The sequence below is a fragment of the Abramis brama genome (genome assembly GCF_963993115.1).
Source record: "Abramis brama genome assembly, chromosome: 3".
Classification (NCBI taxonomy): domain Eukaryota; kingdom Metazoa; phylum Chordata; class Actinopteri; order Cypriniformes; family Leuciscidae; genus Abramis; species Abramis brama.
In genome coordinates, this window is record NC_139965.1 from 52,138,513 (window position 1) to 52,160,487 (window position 21,975).

A 21,975-nucleotide genomic window follows, 5' to 3' on the forward strand; every position below is an offset into this window, starting at 1 on the left:
TCAGGCACCCAAATCGCCGTTGTCATGTATATGTACGGCCAAAACGCATAGAAAGTTTTACATTTTTAGTTAAAAATGGTGTCGTGTAAACAGCCCCTAAGAGCAAGCAGAAATAATTGGATAAACACAGGTGAAGCAAATGAGCAGTGTTGGGGAAAGTTACTTTTAAAAGTAATGCATTACAATATTGCGTTACTCCCCCAAAAAGTAACTAATTGCATTACTTAGTTACTTTTTATGAAAAGTAATGTGTTACATTACTTTTACGTTACTTTTTCTTCTCACCTGGGCTGGGCTTGCTTTTTTGTTTTTTTAATAACAAGACCAACAAAAAAGTTATATTTTTGGCAAATGTTAAGGCCCTTTCACACCAAAAGTGAACTGAATAACCCTCAGGCTGAAGGAAATGTATATTTACGCTTGTACAGTAAAGGGTGCCGCTCAAACTAACCTTTCAGCTGCGCTGCTGTTCTGGATTAAAGAACAATAATATACAGGAGAAGGAAGTTCAACACTCTTATTTCTAAATCTTATAAAGTAATTTTTGCTTATTAGTATGGTTGAATTAGATCATTGAAGGTCAGCAGCAAAGACATTAATAAAGTGAGATTAAATTCACAAAGTATATTTGTGTAATTTAATAGTTAATTATAAAAGTTGAGTAAAGTTCTGAGATTGCATTTTACTGTTTTTATTTATTTTAAGCAGTGAGATGAGTAAGTTCACATTTACTCTAGAACTACAATAACCATCATGTTTACACAGCGCACACACCACCACCTCACTTTGTTTCTCTCAACATGGGGACAGGAGAGCTGTCAGTCAATAAATGTGAAAAAGTAACTAGCGTTACTTATTTGGAAAAGTAACTTAGATATTTTATTGCAAATTGAAAAAGTAATGCATTACTTTACTAGTTACTTGAAAAAGTAATCTGATTACGTAACTCAAGTTACTTGTAATGAGTTACCCCCAACACTGCAAATGAGGGAACTAATGAGTTACCATAGTAACAAACAAGAGGGTAATGAGAACCTAGGAGACAAATAATAAAACAGTGGTACTAAGCAGACAGAGAGAAAACAAAACCAAATACAGCACAAAAGAATGTTCATGTGACAGTGCCCTTTTTAAATGTGCACTTAAGTGTGTTAAGAAACATGGTCATGAAAGTGTACTCTCTTTAAGTCCACTTAAGTGGCAATTTATTTCAATAATATTATATTATCTGCTTGTACTGTTTTTAAAAAATATACATTTATGTGCACATTTAATAGTGCACATTCAATACAATTAAGAACACTTAATTTTCACAAGATCACAGATGTGACAGTTTTAGAAGTCTTAAGAAGGAGTGTTTCTCGACATAAAATGCAACTAATACAGTGACAAGAAATATAATAAACAAATAAAACAATGACGATTAGTAAATTCTAAATTGAGTGTTTTCACCTTAAAAGGCTGTGTGTCCACTAGCCGCTCTGCTGAAAACGCCTTGCTATGGGCGCTTGAGAGCGTTTTGGCAGCGCAGTATTTTTTTCAGTTGAGACGCTTTGCTTGTTATGATACGGAATATCCGCGAAAGTGTTACTAGTATCTCATTTCACACTTTTGTTTCTGTGTTGATTCTATATTAAAATGTCGATACAATGTAACGTAGTTTCTCTGGCTCTTGTTTTAAATTATTTTGTTCCGTTATTATGCTTGTTGTCATCTGTTGACGTTGTACAAGCAGAATGCATACTCAGGATACTCCATCAGGATACTCCATCAGGATACTCCTATAAGCACGAACCCCGTCTGATTGGTCGTGGCGGAGGTGTTGCAGCGGTCTATAGAGATATTCTCAATGTTACTCAGAAAACGGGTTATAAGTTTATTTCGTTTGAAATACTTGTACTAAATGTTACGCTCTTAGATGTTAGAAAAAAATCCATATTATCTCTAGCCTTGGCTACCGTATATAGACCGCCTGGGCCTTACGCTGATTTCCTAAAAGAGTTTGCAGATTTTCTCTCAGATCTATTGGTCAATGTAGATAAAGCATTAATTGTTGGAGATTTTAACATACACGTAGATAATCCAAATGATGCGTTAGGGGCTGCGTTTATAGATTTATTAAATTCCTTTGGGGTCAAACAAAACGTCACCGGACCAACTCATCGTCTTAATCACACACTCGATTTAATTATATCATATGGAACCGATCCAACCGATATAGATATCATTCCACAAAGTGATGATGTCACTGACCATTACTTGGTAACTTGCATATTACGTACTGCTGTAATATGTCATGCGGCGCCGCGTTTTCGACCAGGCAGATCAATCCTTCCATCCACCATAGATAATTTCTCGAGTTGCTTGTCTGATCTGTCTCAGCTGCTGCCTGAACCCAAACAAACAGATGAACTAGAAGAACTAACTAGCACTATGAGCACCATTCTCTCTAGAACATTGGATGTTGTTGCACCCGTTAGATTAAAAAAGGTCACAGAGAAAATTAAAGCACCATGGTACAATAATACTACGCATGTTCTAAAGAGAGAAACCCGTAATTTAGAGCGTAAATGGAAACAAACTAATTTAGAGGTCTTTAGAATCGCGTGGAAAGACAGTATGTCACGTTATAAAAAGGCCCTAAAAGCGGCCAGGGCTGAGCATCTCCGCAAACTAATAGAAAACAACCAAAACAATCCTAGGTTTTTATTTAACACCGTGGCTAGACTAACAAATAAACAGACGTCACCGGAACAAAATATCCCGTTACAGTTTAGTAGTAATGATTTCATGAACTTCTTCACTGAGAAAATAGAAAACATCAGAACCACAATTGTAAACGTTCAATCCTCAATCGCACCTTATAATTCAGCCTCAATTTCCCCCCCGCAAGAACAATTACAGTGCTTTACAACTATAGAACAAAAAAAGTTAAATAAACTTATCACTTCATCTAAAACAACAACATGTTTATTAGATCCTATACCAACTAAACTACTGAAGGAAGTGTTACCTGTAGTGGAAGAGCCTCTCCTCAATATTATTAACTCGTCTTTATCTTTAGGTCATGTTCCAAGAACATTTAAACTGGCAGTGATAAAACCTCTCATTAAGAAACCACAATTAGACCCGCATAATCTAGCAAATTATAGACCCATTTCAAATCTACCTTTTATGTCTAAAATACTAGAAAAAGTTGTGTCCACTCAACTGGGCTCTTTCTTGCAAGAAAATGATGTCTATGAAAAGTTTCAGTCAGGATTCAGGCCGCATCATAGCACTGAAACTGCGCTCGTTAAAATCACAAATGATTTACTCTTAGCTTCTGACCAAGGCTGCATCTCAATACTAGTTTTACTTGATCTAAGTGCTGCGTTCGATACTATAGATCATACAATACTCTTAGATCGACTACAAAATTATACTGGTGTTCAAGGACAAGCATTAAGCTGGTTTAGATCATACTTATCAGACCGCTACCATTTTGTCTATTTAAATGGAGAAAAATCGATCATAATTCCAGTAAACTATGGAGTGCCGCAGGGATCTGTGTTGGGCCCTCTGTTATTCTCAATATATATGCTGCCACTTGGAAATATTATAAGGAAACATGGAATTAGTTTCCATTGTTATGCTGATGACACTCAAGTATATATTTCATCACGGCCGGATGAAAACACTAAATTATCCAAATTGACAGAATGTGTTAAAGATATAAAAGATTGGATGACGCGTAATTTTCTATTATTAAATCCAGACAAGACAGAGGTAATACTTATCGGTTCAAAAAACCGCCCACAGAACCTCTCACAATACAACTTTGACATCGTAGGATGTCCTGTTACTTTATCCTCTACAGTAAAAGACCTGGGTGTTATACTCGATTGTAACCTGTCTTTTGAAAATCATATTTCGTATGTTACAAAAACAGCCTTTTTCCACCTTAGAAACATTGCTAAGCTACGTAATATGCTATCAGTTTCTGATGCAGAAAAGTTAGTTCATGCATTCATGACCTCGAGACTAGATTACTGTAATGCTTTATTAGCCGGTTGTCCTGCATCCTCAATAAACAAGCTACAGTTAGTCCAAAATGCAGCCGCTAGAGTTCTTACTAGATCAAGAAAATATGATCATATAACACCGATTTTATCATCACTGCATTGGTTACCTATAAAGTTCCGTATTAATTACAAGGTATTGCTACTGACTTATAAAGCCCTAAACGGCTTAGCTCCAGTCTATTTAACGGATCTTCTATCACCCTATAATCCATCACGCTCTTTAAGATCAATAAATTCAAGGCTTTTGGTCATACCTAGGATATCCAGATCAACCAAAGGAGGGAGAGCATTTTCACATTTGGCTCCAAAACTCTGGAATAGCCTTCCTGATACTGTTCGTTGCTCGGACTCACTCTCCCAGTTTAAAACTAGATTAAAGACGCATCTTTTCAGCCAGGCATTCATATAATATTGTTAATCTCACAGTTTCAAACTACAATCCGGCCTCTAGTTCATAAATGCCAGAGGAGAACTGGCCCCCGACTGAGCCTGGGTTCTCCCAAGGTTTTTTTTTTCTCCATTAGGTCACCTGATGGAGTTTTAGGACACCATTAGGCCGCTTGATGGAGTTTTTTCGGTTCCTTGCCACTGTTGCCTTTGGCTTGCTCAGTTGGGGATATTTTGGGGATATTTAATTTTATTCTATCAATCAATAAATTCCACTAGAAACAAACTTTGTTGTATTATTTTATTTTAATACTGTGAAGCTGCTTTGATACAATCTGTATTGTGAAAAGCGCTATACAAATATACTTGATTTGATTTGATTTGAATGTGGCAGTTGATTGGTGTGGTATTTGTCCCGCCCCTCCTCCACTGTGATTGGACGGCTGGGTAAAAAGTGACAGTGATGAGCGCTGCGTTTTACCCAAAGTTGAACATTCTTCAACTCTTGGTGACCTGTAAAAAACGCAGAGCGCTCAGCACTTCAGCATGGAAAAAAACGCTCAGCGCCTCGATACGCTCATGGCGTTTTACACGTTTTACACATTTACACAAATGTGGCGCTCCCATTGAAAACAATTGGAAAAAAACTGATGCAGCCGCGTAAAAAAAATGCTTTGGTGGACACACGGCCTAAGCGACATATAGAAGTTCCACAATTTTTTTCTAAATTCACCACCCCTGCTAATAGCATATAAATAGAATATAAAAATGTGTACCTATATTTCATGTCACTTTTGACCCTGTGGCATTTAAAAGCCATTCAAGTATGCTTGGAGATATACAGTATGTGCTTTCACTTTCTTTAGATTTCTGATGGTAAATTACCCCGATACCTCCTCGCATGTCATTTGCTTAACAGCTCCATTCACTCCCACTGTTAAGGAAAACTCTCTCCAGACCAGCATGCCACAGGCCCAACAGCTCTCAGTTCTGTAATTTGCGACTTTATTATTTCGAGTCCCATCAGTTGTGCTTTATCTGCGTTTTTATGGCTCCTGCTTTGGGATGTCTCTGCTCATATTCATAGCTGAGTGATTCAGTCCCTCTTGAATCATTCTGCACAAGCAAACTCAATTACAGCAGTATGAATCATGGCCACATTCAGAAACACTCTCCCCTGGCTCTCACCAATGATTGCTCTCTGGCATTATTGCACTTCAGCAGGTCATTAACACCACTGTTTATCAGGAGATTATCTGCCTCTGATTTGACTCTAATTGTGGATATAAATCAACTAATAATTTGTGTAAGGAAAACTGCAGATGTTTGTCTTACCAGGGTTTTTCTTGAACAGAATCTTTCATGGATTATCTATACACAGTGCTGGGTAGTAATTGATTACATGTAATCTGGATTAAGTAATCATATTCCAAAAATATAAAATTAGATTATATTACATTTTAAAATACTTCAGTAATCAGACTATAAAAGTCTATAAAGTCTACTGCTTATATATGTTCAGAGGGTCTTCCAGGTTTGTGGAATTGCACACACAGACCAGCCACTAGTCATGAGCCAATCACTGAAAACTGAGCCACCGCATTTGATCACTGGATTTACAGAAATAATTTCACTTTTAAAAAGTGTTTTCTCAACATTGAAACATTGCATATCTAATCAGCTCCTTACAAACACATTATTTATTATTTGTATTATCACTCAATGAGTCATTTAACCATGTATTACTGTCTTTAGAAGCCTTTTGTCTTTCAAACACATTCAAATGTACAAATTCACGTCATATTCATATTTACATGCAATGCAGGGATTTCACAACTTCTTTGTCAGCTGAACCTCTTTGACTTTGATTTTCTTGAAGTACCCCCTGAGATTTTTAGTTAATAAGTTAGGTCAATAATAAAATGAAGTGAATAATAATAATAAATAATAATAAAATGAAGTTCACGGTTCTCTGTCGTTAATGGTCACATGATATGCAGCAAAAAAATAACTTTTTTAGTAAATGTTTTTATTGATTTTATTTTTCAATTTTATGATTTAATTACTTCATAGCTTTTCATTAACCCCACAAACCCCTGCATTTCCATCATGAACCCTGGTCTTGGAAACCCTGACGTAATGTAATATTTAATACACTTCATGTTGTTCATAGCAAAAAATGGAATATATTTTCTTTCTCTTTGTATTTTTATATCAGTATGGTACAGGATTATCCTATTCAATTGATGTGATAAATGAGTCAGGTCAAAAGTAATCAAAAAGTAGTCAGAATACATTACCTAAAATGAGTAATCTAGATTATATTACTAACTACAATTTGTGTCATGTAATTTAGAATCAGTAACTGACTACAATTTGTAAGTAATCTTCTAGCACTGTTCCCGATAATCCGAAATCCCGATATGGCTTTGTGTGCTTATCAAATCATAAAGACTGTGATTTAATTAAATAAATATATGCACTACGTGTTTCAGACTGAAGGCTCTTTGTTCTTTTACTCATGATCTGGTGTTTGCAGCATCTCAGAGCGGCTCAGTTCACAGTAAATGCTGCTCCACTCGAGCTCCATCTCTGCATGTGCTGCAAGTTTGGAAATTTGTGAGCCCATACACCAACCATCTTTTCAAACATGGAATTAAAAACACTTATAAACCGACTATTGTCATCAAAAGAGAAGCTTCAAGGGCTTCCTAAGGTTTCCTACCAAAATAAAAGATTGATGATTTAAATGAAAAGAAGACAACCATAAATATTAGTATTGTTTTTATTTTACATTATATTTTTCTTACATTTATTTTACAGTGAAATATTACAATAGCAATATTTCTTATTTTAATATTTTTAGTAATAATAATAATAATTACAATAGTTATCATTATTATTATATTTTTTAAGTACTTGATTTTTATATTTTACAGTGAACTATTACAATAACAGTATTTCTTATTAAAGTAATAATAATAGTAATATTTTTATATTATAAAAATATAATGTAAAGTTATATAATAATATACAATTATTATTAAAAACTCAATTTTATTAGCAATATTTCTTCTTTTTTTATTGAATGTTTTATTATTATTATTATTATTATTTTATCCATACTGATACATAATTATACATAATGCTTGGCCTACAAACTACCCTGAAGCTTAAAAAAATTGCTTTTTAATTCACAATTTTATCAGAAGAATCGCAATTCGATTTGGCCCTATTACTGCCATCAAACCTTTGAACCCACTCAAAATACCTTAGTAATAGTAAATACTGGAAAAGTGACCAGACCTACTCCGACATTGTGGTGGTGAGTTTTGAAAGTCAAGTCAAGCACCACTCATTATTGCTAATCTAGTATTGCCATTCTGTTCCCATCCTTCTTGCTTCCCCACAAGACCCTTACAATCCGACCTCATCCTACTAACGTCTTTCATCACACTGTGTCCTTGACTTCAGTCTTTGATGTTGTTTTTGATGAGGATTCTAACCTTTTTTCCTCACAGGAAGAGGATTTCATTCTAGCTAACACCGTAGATGAGACCCAGCAGCTAAACGTCACTGCGGGGAGCACTTTTGAGAGGACCATCACTGTGGTCAAGGGCAGCTCCAGTCTAGGTATGAGAATGGGAATGTGTAGTCCCTTGTGAAATAGAAGTACACCAGCATTTTACTTTTAGCAAGTACACTAAAAGTTAACACTCAAGTAAAATTAAGCACACTTCTTTTTCACAAGGGGCTGTTATGTTGTGTGTAAATGAATGTAAATGAATATGTCCCCAGTTTCAGAAGCACCCTCTTTTGAAATGGCAAACAACACAGTTACAGTTATTAGCTGTTAGCTTATTAGTAAAGAAGCTCCACTGTACACTGTAAATAGTGTAGCAATGAACAAAGCACCACTCACACAGAGGTCACTTCAAAACCAAGTTGCTTTCTAATTGGTCAACACAGTGATTCAGTATTCAACAAACTTGAACCTAATGCAAAATGTGCATGGAGAATTTTTTTCGGACATCATGCGAAATTCAAGAGAGCATGGATTTTTTTGAAATGCCTACATTTCACCCGCAAAATTTTGCTGTGCAAAGGTCAAATACAAGCTGAAAATAGGACGTTTTCTCCAGCCACTGATCTACAGTGATTTTGGCTGTGGGATCGTACACTAGCAATTAGGGACAGCTTTATCCCAGAGCCGCAATCCGAAGCAGTCTGCTTTGCCAAAATACACTATTAGGTTATTAAATTTTAATCTCTCGCATTCATTTGGAACTGGACTTGTTTTTTAATGTCACAGGTGTTAATGCTCTCTATTTCTTGATCTAGGAAGATTTTAAATTAAAGTACATTTACATTCCTGGCAGAGGATTTTTTACCATGCTGACTTTACACCCACTACTAAGTGTTGCTCAAATGAGACCAAGATAGCCATGCAATACCCTCATAAGCAGAAAATTTAAGCGCACAAATATCAGGCAAAATGGTTCATTTTAAATACACTTAACTACAATGCTGCATCTGTAGGCAGCTCAATGGGTTTTGGAGCAGAGCATCTAAGTGGAAGGGGTTCATAATTCCCACTAAAATGTCTGCCTTTGCATTGCAAAGTGATACTTTTATTATTATTATTATTTATTTTATTTTTTATTTTAAGTTTTCTTTGTGTTTCATCATTGTCTGCCTTTGTCACTCATTTCTTGTCACGGACACTAATTATGTTCAGCTGTTCACTCATTATCATCATCATTATCACTTGTATGTTTGGTTCTGTTTCAGTTCAGTGTCTGATGTCATCAGTTAATGGATTTGTTGTGTGTTACTCTGTTCTTGTGGATTTACCTGTGGATTTATTAAATATTGCCTTTTTGCATATATCTTTTATCTTCATGTGTGTTTATACAACCACCCACGTGACAATTAGGACTGTCACGATATGATATCGCGATTATCGCATCCAAACTAAAAGTTTGTATTTTCATAATAAATGTGTGTGTACTGTGTATAATTATTTTGTATATTTAAATACACATACATGCATGTATATATTTGTTATAAAAATGTTATTTAGATATACAATATTTATATAAATATAAATTATATATAAATCTATAAACAGTATATACATGTAAATATTTCTTAAATATATACAAGCATGTGTGTGTATTTATATATATATATATATATATATATATATTATATATATGTGTATAATTATACTGTGTATAATTATTATATATATATATATATATATATAATAATTATACACAGTACACACACACATTTATTATGTAAATACAAACTTTTATTTTGGACGCGATAATCGCGATATCATATCGTGACAGCCCTAGTGACAATAATACTATACTTACTTCTACTGTAATACTAAAATACTAATAGTATTATAGTTACTACTACTATAATACTAAAATTCAAATAGGGCATGTGACGCATTTATTTAATCCATCTTATGGATTTAAAGAGAGCAAATTTTATACTCCTGTGTGTTTCAGGAATGACCGTGTGTGCGCTGAAGGATGGAGCAGGTATGCTGATCCGCAGCATCATTCATGGTGGCTCCATCAGCCGGGATGGACGTCTCGGGGTCGGAGATCTTATTCTGGCCATCAACGGAGAACTGACAGGAAATCTGACCAACGCGCAGGCGCGAGCCATGCTGCGCAGACACTCTCTGATCGGACCAGACATGGGGTGAGATGTTCAAACAAACCCTGATTCAGGCATTCAAGTTTAGCTTCTGTTCAACTTCTCAGGTAGAAATCAACCTCTCCCTATTTTTGTTTCTTGACACATGGCTAATTACATTCCCTTTAGAAAGGGTTTGTGTTTTATTGTTTTACATCATCGAAACAGAGGATTTCATTTGTCTTTTTGAAAGAAAAGAAAAAAGAAAAAAAATTCTGGCGCTATTAATTCTTTAATTAAAATAATCTCATGAATTGTAACATAATACTGATTAATCATTTAATAAATCACATTTATCAATATTTGCTTTGGTTTAAAAGGCAGTACAGTATATTGTTTATTTCAATATCACTGAACATACACTACTGCTCAAAAGTTTGAGATGCGTACAATTGTACTCAGATAAATTACTGATTGAAAAAATTGATCAAAAGTGACAGTAAAGACATTTATAATGTTACAAATGATTTATATTTCTAATAAATGCAGCACTTTTAAACTTTTTTTATTCATCAAGGAATCTTGACAAAAACTCTTTTCAACATTGATAGTAATAAGAAATGTTTGAACAGTAGTCTAAAGGCCTGTTCACACCAAGAACCACTATAAAGATAACGATAAAGATATTGACAGATATTGTTCACAATATTAAAGAATAGCAGAGTTCACACCAGTGCTATAACGATAACGACACAGAGAAACAATATCGTTGGAATCACTTTCAGAACGATTTTATGCAGCTGATGAACGGCCAATCAGAATCCATCCTGCTGTAATGAGCTCATGCATTTAAAGCAGCAGACAAGCACACGCTTATAATAAACAGAACGATATCGTCCGCTGGTGTGGACGCTAATATAATTATCTTTATAGTTATTGTTCTTGGTGTGAACAGGCCTTAAGTCTATCAGGTCTAGTCTGTTACACACACGATTAAGAATGACAGAGGGACGACAGAATAAACTTCACAGGAGAGCTTGCCACACATGCAGACAGGCATAATTGGATGTTACTGCGCATCTTGCTGTTCTTTCTGTGTCTGGTAACACGTTTTGAGACGGCATGTCAGCTGTTACATTCTGATAGTACTTCAATTTTGAATTGCATGGAAAAATTTGTTACAATGAAGTTTATGTATGGTCAGGGGTTATGGTTGATTGCTTTTTATGAGTACTAGGGATGGGCATCTCCATAACTAAGGCCGTTACGATACGCATCTCGATGCATAGCCAACGATACGATACATTAAAGATACATAGCAGCTACCGATGCAATGCTATACGATTCACATCTATTACGATGCAGTGCGATACGATTTCGATGCGATTCAGCGCGATGCGATTCAATGTAATATGATGCTATGCAATTATAGATAGTTAACTTTTATTTATTTTAAAATAAATATCAGACATACAGCAAATCATAAAGTAGCTTAAGTGCCTGACTTTTAATGGCTCTTTCACAAACGAAAGATTTGGTTTTCACACAAAAATTTTTTTTTTTTCAGCTGAAAGAAGATGCTGTTTTAACAAACAATAATAAAAAATAAACGTTCATAACTGTATTCAAATGCAAATATATATATATCCTACGTGTCCATCCTGCCGCAAGACCACCAGACACGCGTCAACGCATCTTTTTAACATGGAAACCACTAGCTCCAGACGCTCTATTCGCGTTCGTTGTGGACGCAGCAGTTACATAATAAAATATTGGTCACAAATGATTGATCACTTTCTAAATAGTAGAAGTATAGCGCATCTACTAATAAATATAAATGAATAAATCGTTTTTTTACCGATGCAAATATGTTAGAATCGATGCATCGCGATACAAATGCCGACTTATCCGATGCACACTTATTTAAATTGATGCATTGCATCGTTAGCTTTTATGCCGATGCACCGATGCGAGCCATTAACTTCACCAGAACTCCAGAATTTACAAATACAATAAAAGGTTAAACAAACATTCATAAAACATTACTCACAAACCAGCACAGGCTTATCAGTGCCCAATGGTGATCCAGAACCCTTGTGAAAAAGAAGTACACTTTAGCATACTTTGAAAGAATATACTTAAGTGCAAACTGAATTTTATGTTTTCAAACACTTAATTGAACGTTAATTGCAATTATATGAAAATGAATTATAAAAAAAAATTATGTTAAAATATTGGTAAATTGTACTACTGTATGTATTGACAAGCATTTATGGCAAACTAAAATACATCTTAATTTAATTTCTATTAAAACTTGTATGTCATGTTTAATATGTTTATTAGTATAATAGAATTGATTGTAATTACATATTTGTAATGATGAAACTGCAATTTATTACATTTATAATATATTAACTTTAAATGTGATATTGACACAATACAATTAAAATTCTAAGCAAGTACTTTAGCATGTTAGTCAACACATCAAAATAAGTGTACTACTTTAACGCACGACAAAGGATTATTAAAACATGTTGATTTGAAATACTTTAAAATAATGTTTTTTTTTTATTTGACATTATTACAGTGCACTTTTTAAAAGTGTACTTATGTGTGTTAAGAAACATAGTCATGAGAGTGTACACTCTTTAAGTACATTTAAGTGGCCTTTTATTTAATTAATTTTATCTGCAATAGCAGTTTTTTAAAAACATACTTTTTAGATATGAAGTACACTAAAAATGCTCACTAAAATACACTTAAGTGCACTTCTTTTTTACGAGGGAACCCATCGCAGAACTCGTTTCGCAGCAGATAGCTTGTACTAGTTGTAGTAACTAGTAAATTGCTTTATTTTGCATCCTGATGGCAGCCGCATCTGTGTCGGCTGCCGTCCGTAAACTGCTCTTCACGTTTCCAGATCCACAGGTGCTGCGGGGGAAGAGCACAGTCCCATCTCTGTGTGAGTACTCCCTTCATCTGGGCTTGATTTACACTGTCTGTCCTCACTCCCTGCTTGCATTCGTTCCGTTCTGCATTTTGGGCTGTCGCTACAGAGGTTTATATAAAAAGTCTGACTGTTCCTCCTTCCATTCTGTTGTAATCGCACTCAATTTTAACGACTGACAACAGCATTAAAGGGATAGTTCTGTCATAATTTACTTACCTTCATGTCTTTCCAAACCTGTATGACTTTCTTCTGCTGAGTGCAAATGATCATTACTGGGTCATTTCTATTATGCAGTACCTTTTATTTAAGTTTTTTTGTTTTTTAAAATGTTACATTTATATTATATTTAAAATCATATTATATTTAGTGTATAGTTTTTTTTTTTTTTTTACTTTATATTTTTGTAAAAAGGCCTTTCACTATTATTAGATCAAATTATACGACATAACTATGATTACTGTAAATTGTTTCACTTTGATTTGTTTCACATCTGGTTTCACTTTTTTTAATATTTGCGTATTTGCCATTATGAAATGACACAGAAGAGAAGACGACCCACTTCATCTACTTTAATGGACATGATGGAAATAAAAATGTTAAAATAATGATAATAATCCTATCATCAGGTACACAAATTCAAAGTCTTCCTGCTTAGAATTTAGTAAGGTTCAATAAAATAATAATCACTTTTGTATATCATTGAAATATTATACTTATACTTAGATAAAGGATTTTTTGTACAAAAAAAACAACCTTTTTATTCAGCAAGAATGCATTAAAATGATGCATACACATAAAAAAGTGACAGTAAAGGCATTTATAATGTTACATTTATGTTCTATTACAAATAAATGCTGTTTTTTAGCTTTCTATTCATCAAGGAATCCTGAAATAATGTAACAAGTTTTCCACGAAAATATGAAACAACTTTTTTCAACATTGATAATAATATGGAATGTTTCTTAAGCAGCAAATCAGCATATTAGAATAATTTCTGAAGGATCATGTGACACTGAACACAATTAAAACAATTAAAACAAATTTTCAAAAACTAGAAAAATGAAATGGTGAAGAAACACCTGAAAATATTCCAGTTAGTTCAGCACCTGTGAACATGGCAATATGGCAACATTTATTCACACCAAAGTAGCAAAATGATTTACAATTCACCACGTTAACTTAAAGCTGAAGTGTGTAAGGTCTACACCACTAGCATCACTAAACAGAAGTTCAAAAATTGTGATTGCCTTCACAGTGGTTACACTTTTCGAGGAAGTCAACCTTTAAAGAAAGTTCATGGCTTTCTTATAGTTTTATCTTCACATTAAGCTGGGCTTGGAAAATAATTAATTTTTTACTGAAATTTTAACAAGCGTATGAAGACAAATTTTGATACAGACATAATTGTACTGTATAATGGATTTGACCCTACTAATGTTAACTCTTTCCCCGGCTTTCTGTGTTTTCACCGTCACACGGTAGGGGGCGCTATTACGCATCTTCTGAAAAGGAAAGAATCTCCAGATCAAAACAGACAAAAAAGGAGCAGAAACAAACGATTAAAGCATTGCTTATGCACTTTGTAAACACGATTTTCTCAAAATGTTTTTTTTTTGTTCAAAATGTTGCTTTTTTTAAAGAAACTTACCCACATTCAAGTGTTGATAAAAAAGAATGCATGAAACTAGAATAAAAATAAATAAATCTTTCCTTCTTTTAGTATATTGCATGTTCAGATATTCATACAACAAAATATTCTGGGGGGCATGACATTTTTGTGAAAATTATCAGAATCACTTCTGGTGGCTCGCAACAAAAAAAATTCTGATGGGGAAAGAGTTAAACACTCACATTTTAGTCAAACTCAAGAATGCTACATCTGTAACAAGCAGTGTTAGAGCAGGTCGTAGTTTCCTTGGTAACATGCATACTTGTTCTCAAGAGGCTGTTTTTCCATCGTTAACATTCCAGGCCGTCATTTCTTCCTAACATCATGTGTATTGTGTTGTTCATCTTTGACTAACATCTCTCTCTCTCTCTCATGGTAATGATTTGATTTCCAGCCATCGATTCTCGTTCATTAATGAAGCATTTCAATGAACGTGGAGATAATGAATATTTGATTCACATCGATGTGCCATGGTTCCTAATGTCTTGATCTCTCTGCCTGCATGCATGAATTGTTCAAAACAAGGTTTGATTTACCTACATTAGATCTGTCATCTTCACTTATAATGGACTGATGAAGCAAATCAACTATTTCTGTTTTTACTCCTGATCAGAAAAACACACACGCACACAAACACCACAAAAGTATAGGCTTGCTGTTGATTCTGATTTTATTTGGTTTTAATTTTTGGACGTAATACAAAAATAAATAAACAATGTCTTGCTGTGGCACATTCATTTAACAAATAAAACACTGGCTGTTGTTGACAATCACAAAAAAAGAAATGAATGCTTTTATTCAGCAAGGATGCATTAAATTGATCAAAGACAGATTAAAGATTACAGAGATTAAAGACATTTATAATGTCACAAAATTTCTATTTCAAACAAATCACAATTTTACAGTGAACTAATGAAGGAAATATATATAATTATCTAAAGCTAAATTATCAGTCTTGCTGTTGATTTTATTTGATTTTAATTATTGGATGATGCAATTGAAGAAAAATTGGAAAATTGGTTTGCTGTTACACATTCATTTACTAACCAATAAACCAGTGGCTGTTGTTGACAATCACATTGCTAGATTTCATTATGATTTCACCTTGGGCAGAGATAGGCAGAAAACATCACACATTACCCATAATTCTGATAAACCAAAAGGCAATAAATGCAATTTAGGCTCATTTGAAAGCATTTATTGCATAATGTTGCATAATGTTGTTGATTGAGCTCAGGGCATTTCTTTAAAGTATTATTCCAGTAGTATTGATGACAGGTCTGATGAGTGAAATATTATCACAAGCTTATGAGTCATGTGATTGTGTGTGCAGAATCACGTATGTACCTGCAGAATATTTAGAGGAATACAGGGCAAGCCAGCAGCTCCAGAGTGATAATCTCGCTGATGGCAAAAACACTCAACAGTATGTATACCTCACTCACACACTGTCTCCTGTCAGCTTCATTGACTCATGGTAAAATGCCATAAAATGGACAAAAATTGAGAGTTTTGTGTTTGTGTGTTTAGTCAGACAGTCTCAGATCTTCCAGAGAGAGAAGATGGAGAGGGACAGGAGAGTGAACGACAGACAGCAGCATCCAACAACTGGAATCTACCAAGGAGGTAAGTACAAATATAAAAGTTACACTAACATTGTTAGTATTCTTATTATTCTTCCTTAAAACTGTTTGGAGCAAAGTTTGATGCATTCATTACGGAGGGTCTGAAAATCAATCTGAGCAATTTTAGAATCTCACTCTCAAAACCTTTACTGCCACCAGTTAAAAATTGGACTTTTCATATAACTTTTGTACCATTGACTGTACATTGTCTAAATATGACAAAATCTTCACCATATTATACCACTATTTTTTAATTTTGACAAAAAATTCTGTATGTTATTGAAATGGGCCAATATATATATTATATACAGTGAGGAAAATAAGTATTTGAACACCCTGCTATTTTGCAAGTTCTCCCACTTGGAAATCATGGAGGGGTCTGAAATTGTCATCGTAGGTGCATGTCCACTGTGAGAGACATAATCTAAAAAAAAAAATCCAGAAATCACAATATATGATTTTTTAAACTATTTATTTGTATGATACAGCTGCAAATAAGTATTTGAACACCTGTCTATCAGCTAGAATTCTGACCCTCAAAGACCTGTTAGTCTGCCTTTAAAATGTCCACCTCCACTCCATTTATTATCCTAAATTAGATGCACCTGTTTGAGGTCGTTAGCTGCATAAAGACACCTGTCCACCCCATACAATCAGTAAGAATCCAACTACTAACATGGCCAAGACCAAAGAGCTGTCCAAAGACACTAGAGACAAAATTGTACACCTCCACAAGGCTGGAAAGGGCTACGGGGAAATTGCCAGGCAGCTTGGTGAAAAAAGGTCCACTGTTGGAGCAATCATTAGAAAATGGAAGAAGCTAAACATGACTGTCAATCTCCCTCGGACTGGGGCTCCATGCAAGATCTCACCTCGTGGGGTCTCAATGATCCTAAGAAAGGTGAGAAATCAGCCCAGAACTACACGGGAGGAGCTGGTCAATGACCTGAAAAGAGCTGGGACCACCGTTTCCAAGGTTACTGTTGGTAATACACTAAGACGTCATGGTTTGAAATCATGCATGGCACGGAAGGTTCCCCTGCTTAAACCAGCACATGTCAAGGCCCGTCTTAAGTTTGCCAATGACCATTTGGATGATCCAGAGGAGTCATGGGAGAAAGTCATGTGGTCAGATGAGACCAAAATAGAACTTTTTGGTCATAATTCCACTAAACGTGTTTGGAGGAAGAAGAATGATGAGTACCATCCCAAGAACACCATCCCTACTGTGAAGCATGGGGGTGGTAGCATCATGCTTTGGGGGTGTTTTTCTGCACATGGGACAGGGCGACTGCACTGTATTAAGGAGAGGATGACCGGGGCCATGTATTGCGAGATTTTGGGGAACAACCTCCTTCCCTCAGTTAGAGCATTGAAGATGGGTCGAGGCTGGGTCTTCCAACATGACAATGACCCGAAGCACACAGCCAGGATAACCAAGCAGTGGCTCTGTAAGAAGCATATCAAGGTTCTGGCGTGGCCTAGCCAGTCTCCAGACCTAAACCCAATAGAGAATCTTTGGAGGGAGCTCAAACTCCGTGTTTCTCAGCGACAGCCCAGAAACCTGACTGATCTAGAGAAGATCTGTGTGGAGGAGTGGGCCAAAATCCCTCCTGCAGTGTGTGCAAACCTGGTGAAAAACTACAGGAAATGTTTGACCTCTGTAATTGCAAACAAAGGCTACTGTACCAAATATTAACATTGATTTTCTCAGGTGTTCAAATACTTATTTGCAGCTGTATCATACAAATAAATAGTTAAAAAATCATATATTGTGATTTCTGGATTTTTTTTTTTTAGATTATGTCTCTCACAGTGGACATGCACCTACGATGACAATTTCAGACCCCTCCATGATTTCTAAGTGGGAGAACTTGCAAAATAGCAGGGTGTTCAAATACTTATTTTCCTCACTGTATATATATTTTTTTTTCCCTGACCCCCCCCCCCCCCCCCACACACACACACACCTGTGCAACAATCATGCTGTCTAATCAGCATATTGATACAGTATATAATATATTTAACTACATTTAACTTGACCTAAATGTAAAATAAAATGGATTTTCATTGCCATATATCATTTCAATCTCATCTCAATCTCAATCTCAAATTTCTGGCCTGATTTTCTTATGACACAGCTGGCGAAATTTATCAAAAGATTTTTCATATGCCAAATTTATTTAACTGTAACACAGCAACAAAGTTGACCGTGAAAATGTTAATCAGTTGTGGGACTTCATATTGGCAAAACTTTGTCCGACTCACAAAATATTGGCTCAGTATTGGATCAAATATTGGATTTTAAAATGCCAGACAGAAGTTATTAAACATAAACTTTACACTTAATCACTGGTTCTGTGGTTAAAGCTCTTGGCCTGCAATCAAAGAGTCAGATCCCACATGTCACTAAATTTTGTTTTTTAACAAAAATTGGAAAATATGCAAAGAAAACACACAGAAGTTGGCTTTATAACAGTAAGAAATGTGAAAATGCCCTTGACAGCATTGAATGAATGTGTTATAGTGCATAAACTATAAATACTGTTAAAAATAGATCAATTATTATTTTACAATATATATATGTGAAACTCATGTTCTTTTTCAACTAGGCTTGTATCATCTACAGACCTTGAATTTTAATTTATCAAATTAACTAATCAGTGAGGGCAACTGTGAAAAGTCATGTAAATGTATTGTTTAGAATGTTTGGAAAATTGCCATTACTTGTTGTTAATTGAATGTTATGTGTGTGTTTGTTCAGAGTGGAGTTGCACAGGGAAGCCGGGAAATCCCTGGGCATCAGTATTGTTGGTGGTCGGGGCATGGGCAGTCGCCTTAGCAATGGGGAAGTGATGCGGGGAATCTTTATTAAACACATCTTGGAGGACAGTCCAGCAGGACGCAACGGCACACTAAAGACAGGAGACAGGATAGTAGAGGTACATATACACATGTTTATTTTTCTAAATGGGGAAATTGTTAATAATAATAATGTTTTTATAATAATAATGTACTGCTAGTTATAAATACTGTAATTTAAAGGGTTAGTTCACCCAAAAATGAAAATTCTGTCAGTAATTACTCACCCTCATGTTGTTCCAACCGCGTAAGACCTTCGTTCATCTTCGGAACATAAATTAAGATATTTTTGATGAAATCTGAGTGCTGGATCACTTGTCCATAGGCTGCTAGGTGACCGAAACTTGCTGGCCCAGAAAAGTTATTAAAGAGATCGTTAATATAGTCCAAGTGACTACAGTGGCTCAATCTTAAGTATATCAAGCGACGAAAATACTTTTTGTGCGCAAAAACAAACAAAAATAACGACTTTATTCCACTATTCATTTCCTTCTCTCTGGGCCTCTAGTTGGTTCACGTAGTGTTTTTGCGCAGCGCGTCTGTGTTGCACGTCACCACGTAGGCTCACTATTGGCCGACGCTGGTCATGTGTGTGATGCGTGATGACGTGTAACACAGACGCGCTGCGCAAAAACACTACGAGGCCCAGAGAGAAGGAAATGAATAGTGGAATAAAGTCGTTATTTTTGTTTGTTTGTGCGCACAAAAAGTATTCTCGTCGCTTGATATACTTAAGATTAAGCCACTGTAGTCACTTGGACTATATTAACGATCTCTTTAATAACTTTTCTGGGCCAGCAAGTTTCAGTCACCTAGCAGCCTATGGACAAGTGATCCAGCACTCAGATTTCATCAAAAATATCTTAATTTATGTTCCGAAGATGAACGAAGGTCTTACGCGGTTGGAACAACATGAGGGTGAGTAATTACTGACAGAATTTTCATTTTTGGGTGAACTAACCCTTTAACCCTAACCTTCAGAAAACTTTCTGCATTTTTACAATAAAAAAAAATACTTCTAAAAAAAAACTGATACTTCGAGAAAAGGCCATTGAGAATTGCTGAGTGGAATTTGCATGCGCCACTCCCCCGGATATATGGGTATAAAAGGAGATGGCGTGCATTCCCCTCATTCAGATTTGTTCTTTGGAGCAGAGTCGTTGTGTTTATAGATAAGTGCTGAGAGCTCCCCTGGGTGCTTCATTGAAAGTGCAGTTTCCTCTAAAAGAGCAAGCACAGATGGAGAGTCTCTTTTCAAAGATGCCTTTCCGCCTGGTTGTTTTTGGATGTGGTCAATATCTGTTGTCCTCGGCTAGCCACAATCTCTGCCTCGTGTTCGGGTCATACCCATGCTGAGAAAGCGTTCGTGGATGGTTCATGTCCTCATTGTGAGAACATGACCATGGCAATGTTGCAGTCGCGACTCTTTTCTAGTCAGAGAAGGAGTAACTTCAGCCACTCCCCTATCCTGGTCCTCCTGCAATGTACAAGGCTGCGACGGCAAGTGCTGAGGGCAATATGAGAGCAACAATTTGAGCGTTTCCACCAGGTCAATCCCCACGGACCTCCCAGGGGAGTTCACAGATAAGTTAGGCGGCTCGTCTTATGGCAAGCCTAATTTCTCACACTGTTCTTTGCAGCATTGGAGGATGGGCTTACACCTTCTTGGCTGGACTCCCACCCTCTGGTGCAGTAGCTCAGTCTGAGTGCGATGCAGAGTTGATTACCATGTTTGCCAGAGCTGCTACAAACATTGGGCTGGAGTGGTCTGAGTTTTCGCAGCGGGATGATTGGTATCTGGGTCGTGTCCCACCCCAGTGCCTTTCTTCCCGGAGGTGCACGAGATCTGCACAGGGCTGCACGCAGGAAAGTCAGACTGGCTCACCAGGACAGTCAGACTCAGCTAAGCGATTCAGTTTGCCCACCCCGCCCCCCAGGTTCAGAGGCATCCTCTTTACCTTGGTAGCAGGCGAAGATGTCCCTTTCCCGCATGAGGAATGATGCAATAGATGCAAAAGATGCAATAGAGCCTGTCCCTCCTGCTGTGATGAAGGGATTTAACAGCCCTTACTTCATCATACTGAAGAAAGGTGTTGGGTTACGACCAATCTCAGACCTGGGATTTTTGAATCGGGCCCTGGACAAGCTCCCGTTTAAGATGTTAATGCAGAAGCTCATTTTGACAAGCATTTGCCAACAGGATTGGTTTGCGGCAATAGACCTGAAGGACGCGTACTTTCAACTCATAACTCACTCTGAAGTGGCCCACCCGGACATTGTTCTTGGAGCGTCTGCTGCTTGCGACAGCCCCTCCCTGGCGAATCCCCCTTTGGAAGGACCTTCTTTGGCACCCGTGCCCAGACCTCTGGAAGGGACATCTCACCCCTTGATGGGACACAGAAGACTTACGTGGACAATCACCAGCGGTGATGGACACTATCACTCAGGCTAGAGCCCACTCTGCGAGGCAGGTGGATGCTTTGAAGTGGAGTCTGTTCCCTAGTTGGTGTTCTTCCTAAGGTGAAGACCCACAGAGATGTGTAGTCTGGTCAGTGTTTTCCTTCCTGCAGGAGAGGTTGGAGGGACGGCTGTCCCCCTCCACCTTGAAGGTGATGTGTGATTGCCACAGCGGTATTATTCTCTCTTGGGACCACTATGTAGTCTTACTGGGCCTACAGAGAGCTCCTTTTATGCCCCTGGAGTCAGTCGGGCTATGGCTCCTCTTTTTGAAGATGGTCCTCCTGACCACGCTCACTTCTA

General features: G+C 36.4%; 1 protein-coding gene across 14 annotated transcripts in view; it reads left to right on the forward strand.

Moving 5' to 3' along the window:
- mpdz (multiple PDZ domain crumbs cell polarity complex component) overlaps positions 1-21,975 on the forward strand; it is a 133,638-nt gene that overhangs the window by 79,312 nt on the left and 32,351 nt on the right. For 12 of the 14 annotated variants that reach the window (XM_084109751.1, XM_084109758.1, XM_084109760.1 and 9 more), the window contains 6 exons: positions 7,973-8,084; positions 9,977-10,175; positions 13,030-13,071; positions 16,062-16,154; positions 16,259-16,354; positions 19,118-19,295. In XM_084109751.1, the coding sequence (XP_083965877.1) occupies positions 7,973-8,084; positions 9,977-10,175; positions 13,030-13,071; positions 16,062-16,154; positions 16,259-16,354; positions 19,118-19,295 (720 nt within the window). The remainder of the gene's footprint in view (positions 1-7,972; positions 8,085-9,976; positions 10,176-13,029; positions 13,072-16,061; positions 16,155-16,258; positions 16,355-19,117; positions 19,296-21,975) is intronic. The other 2 variants (XM_084109757.1, XM_084109755.1) reach the window with 1 other exon arrangement.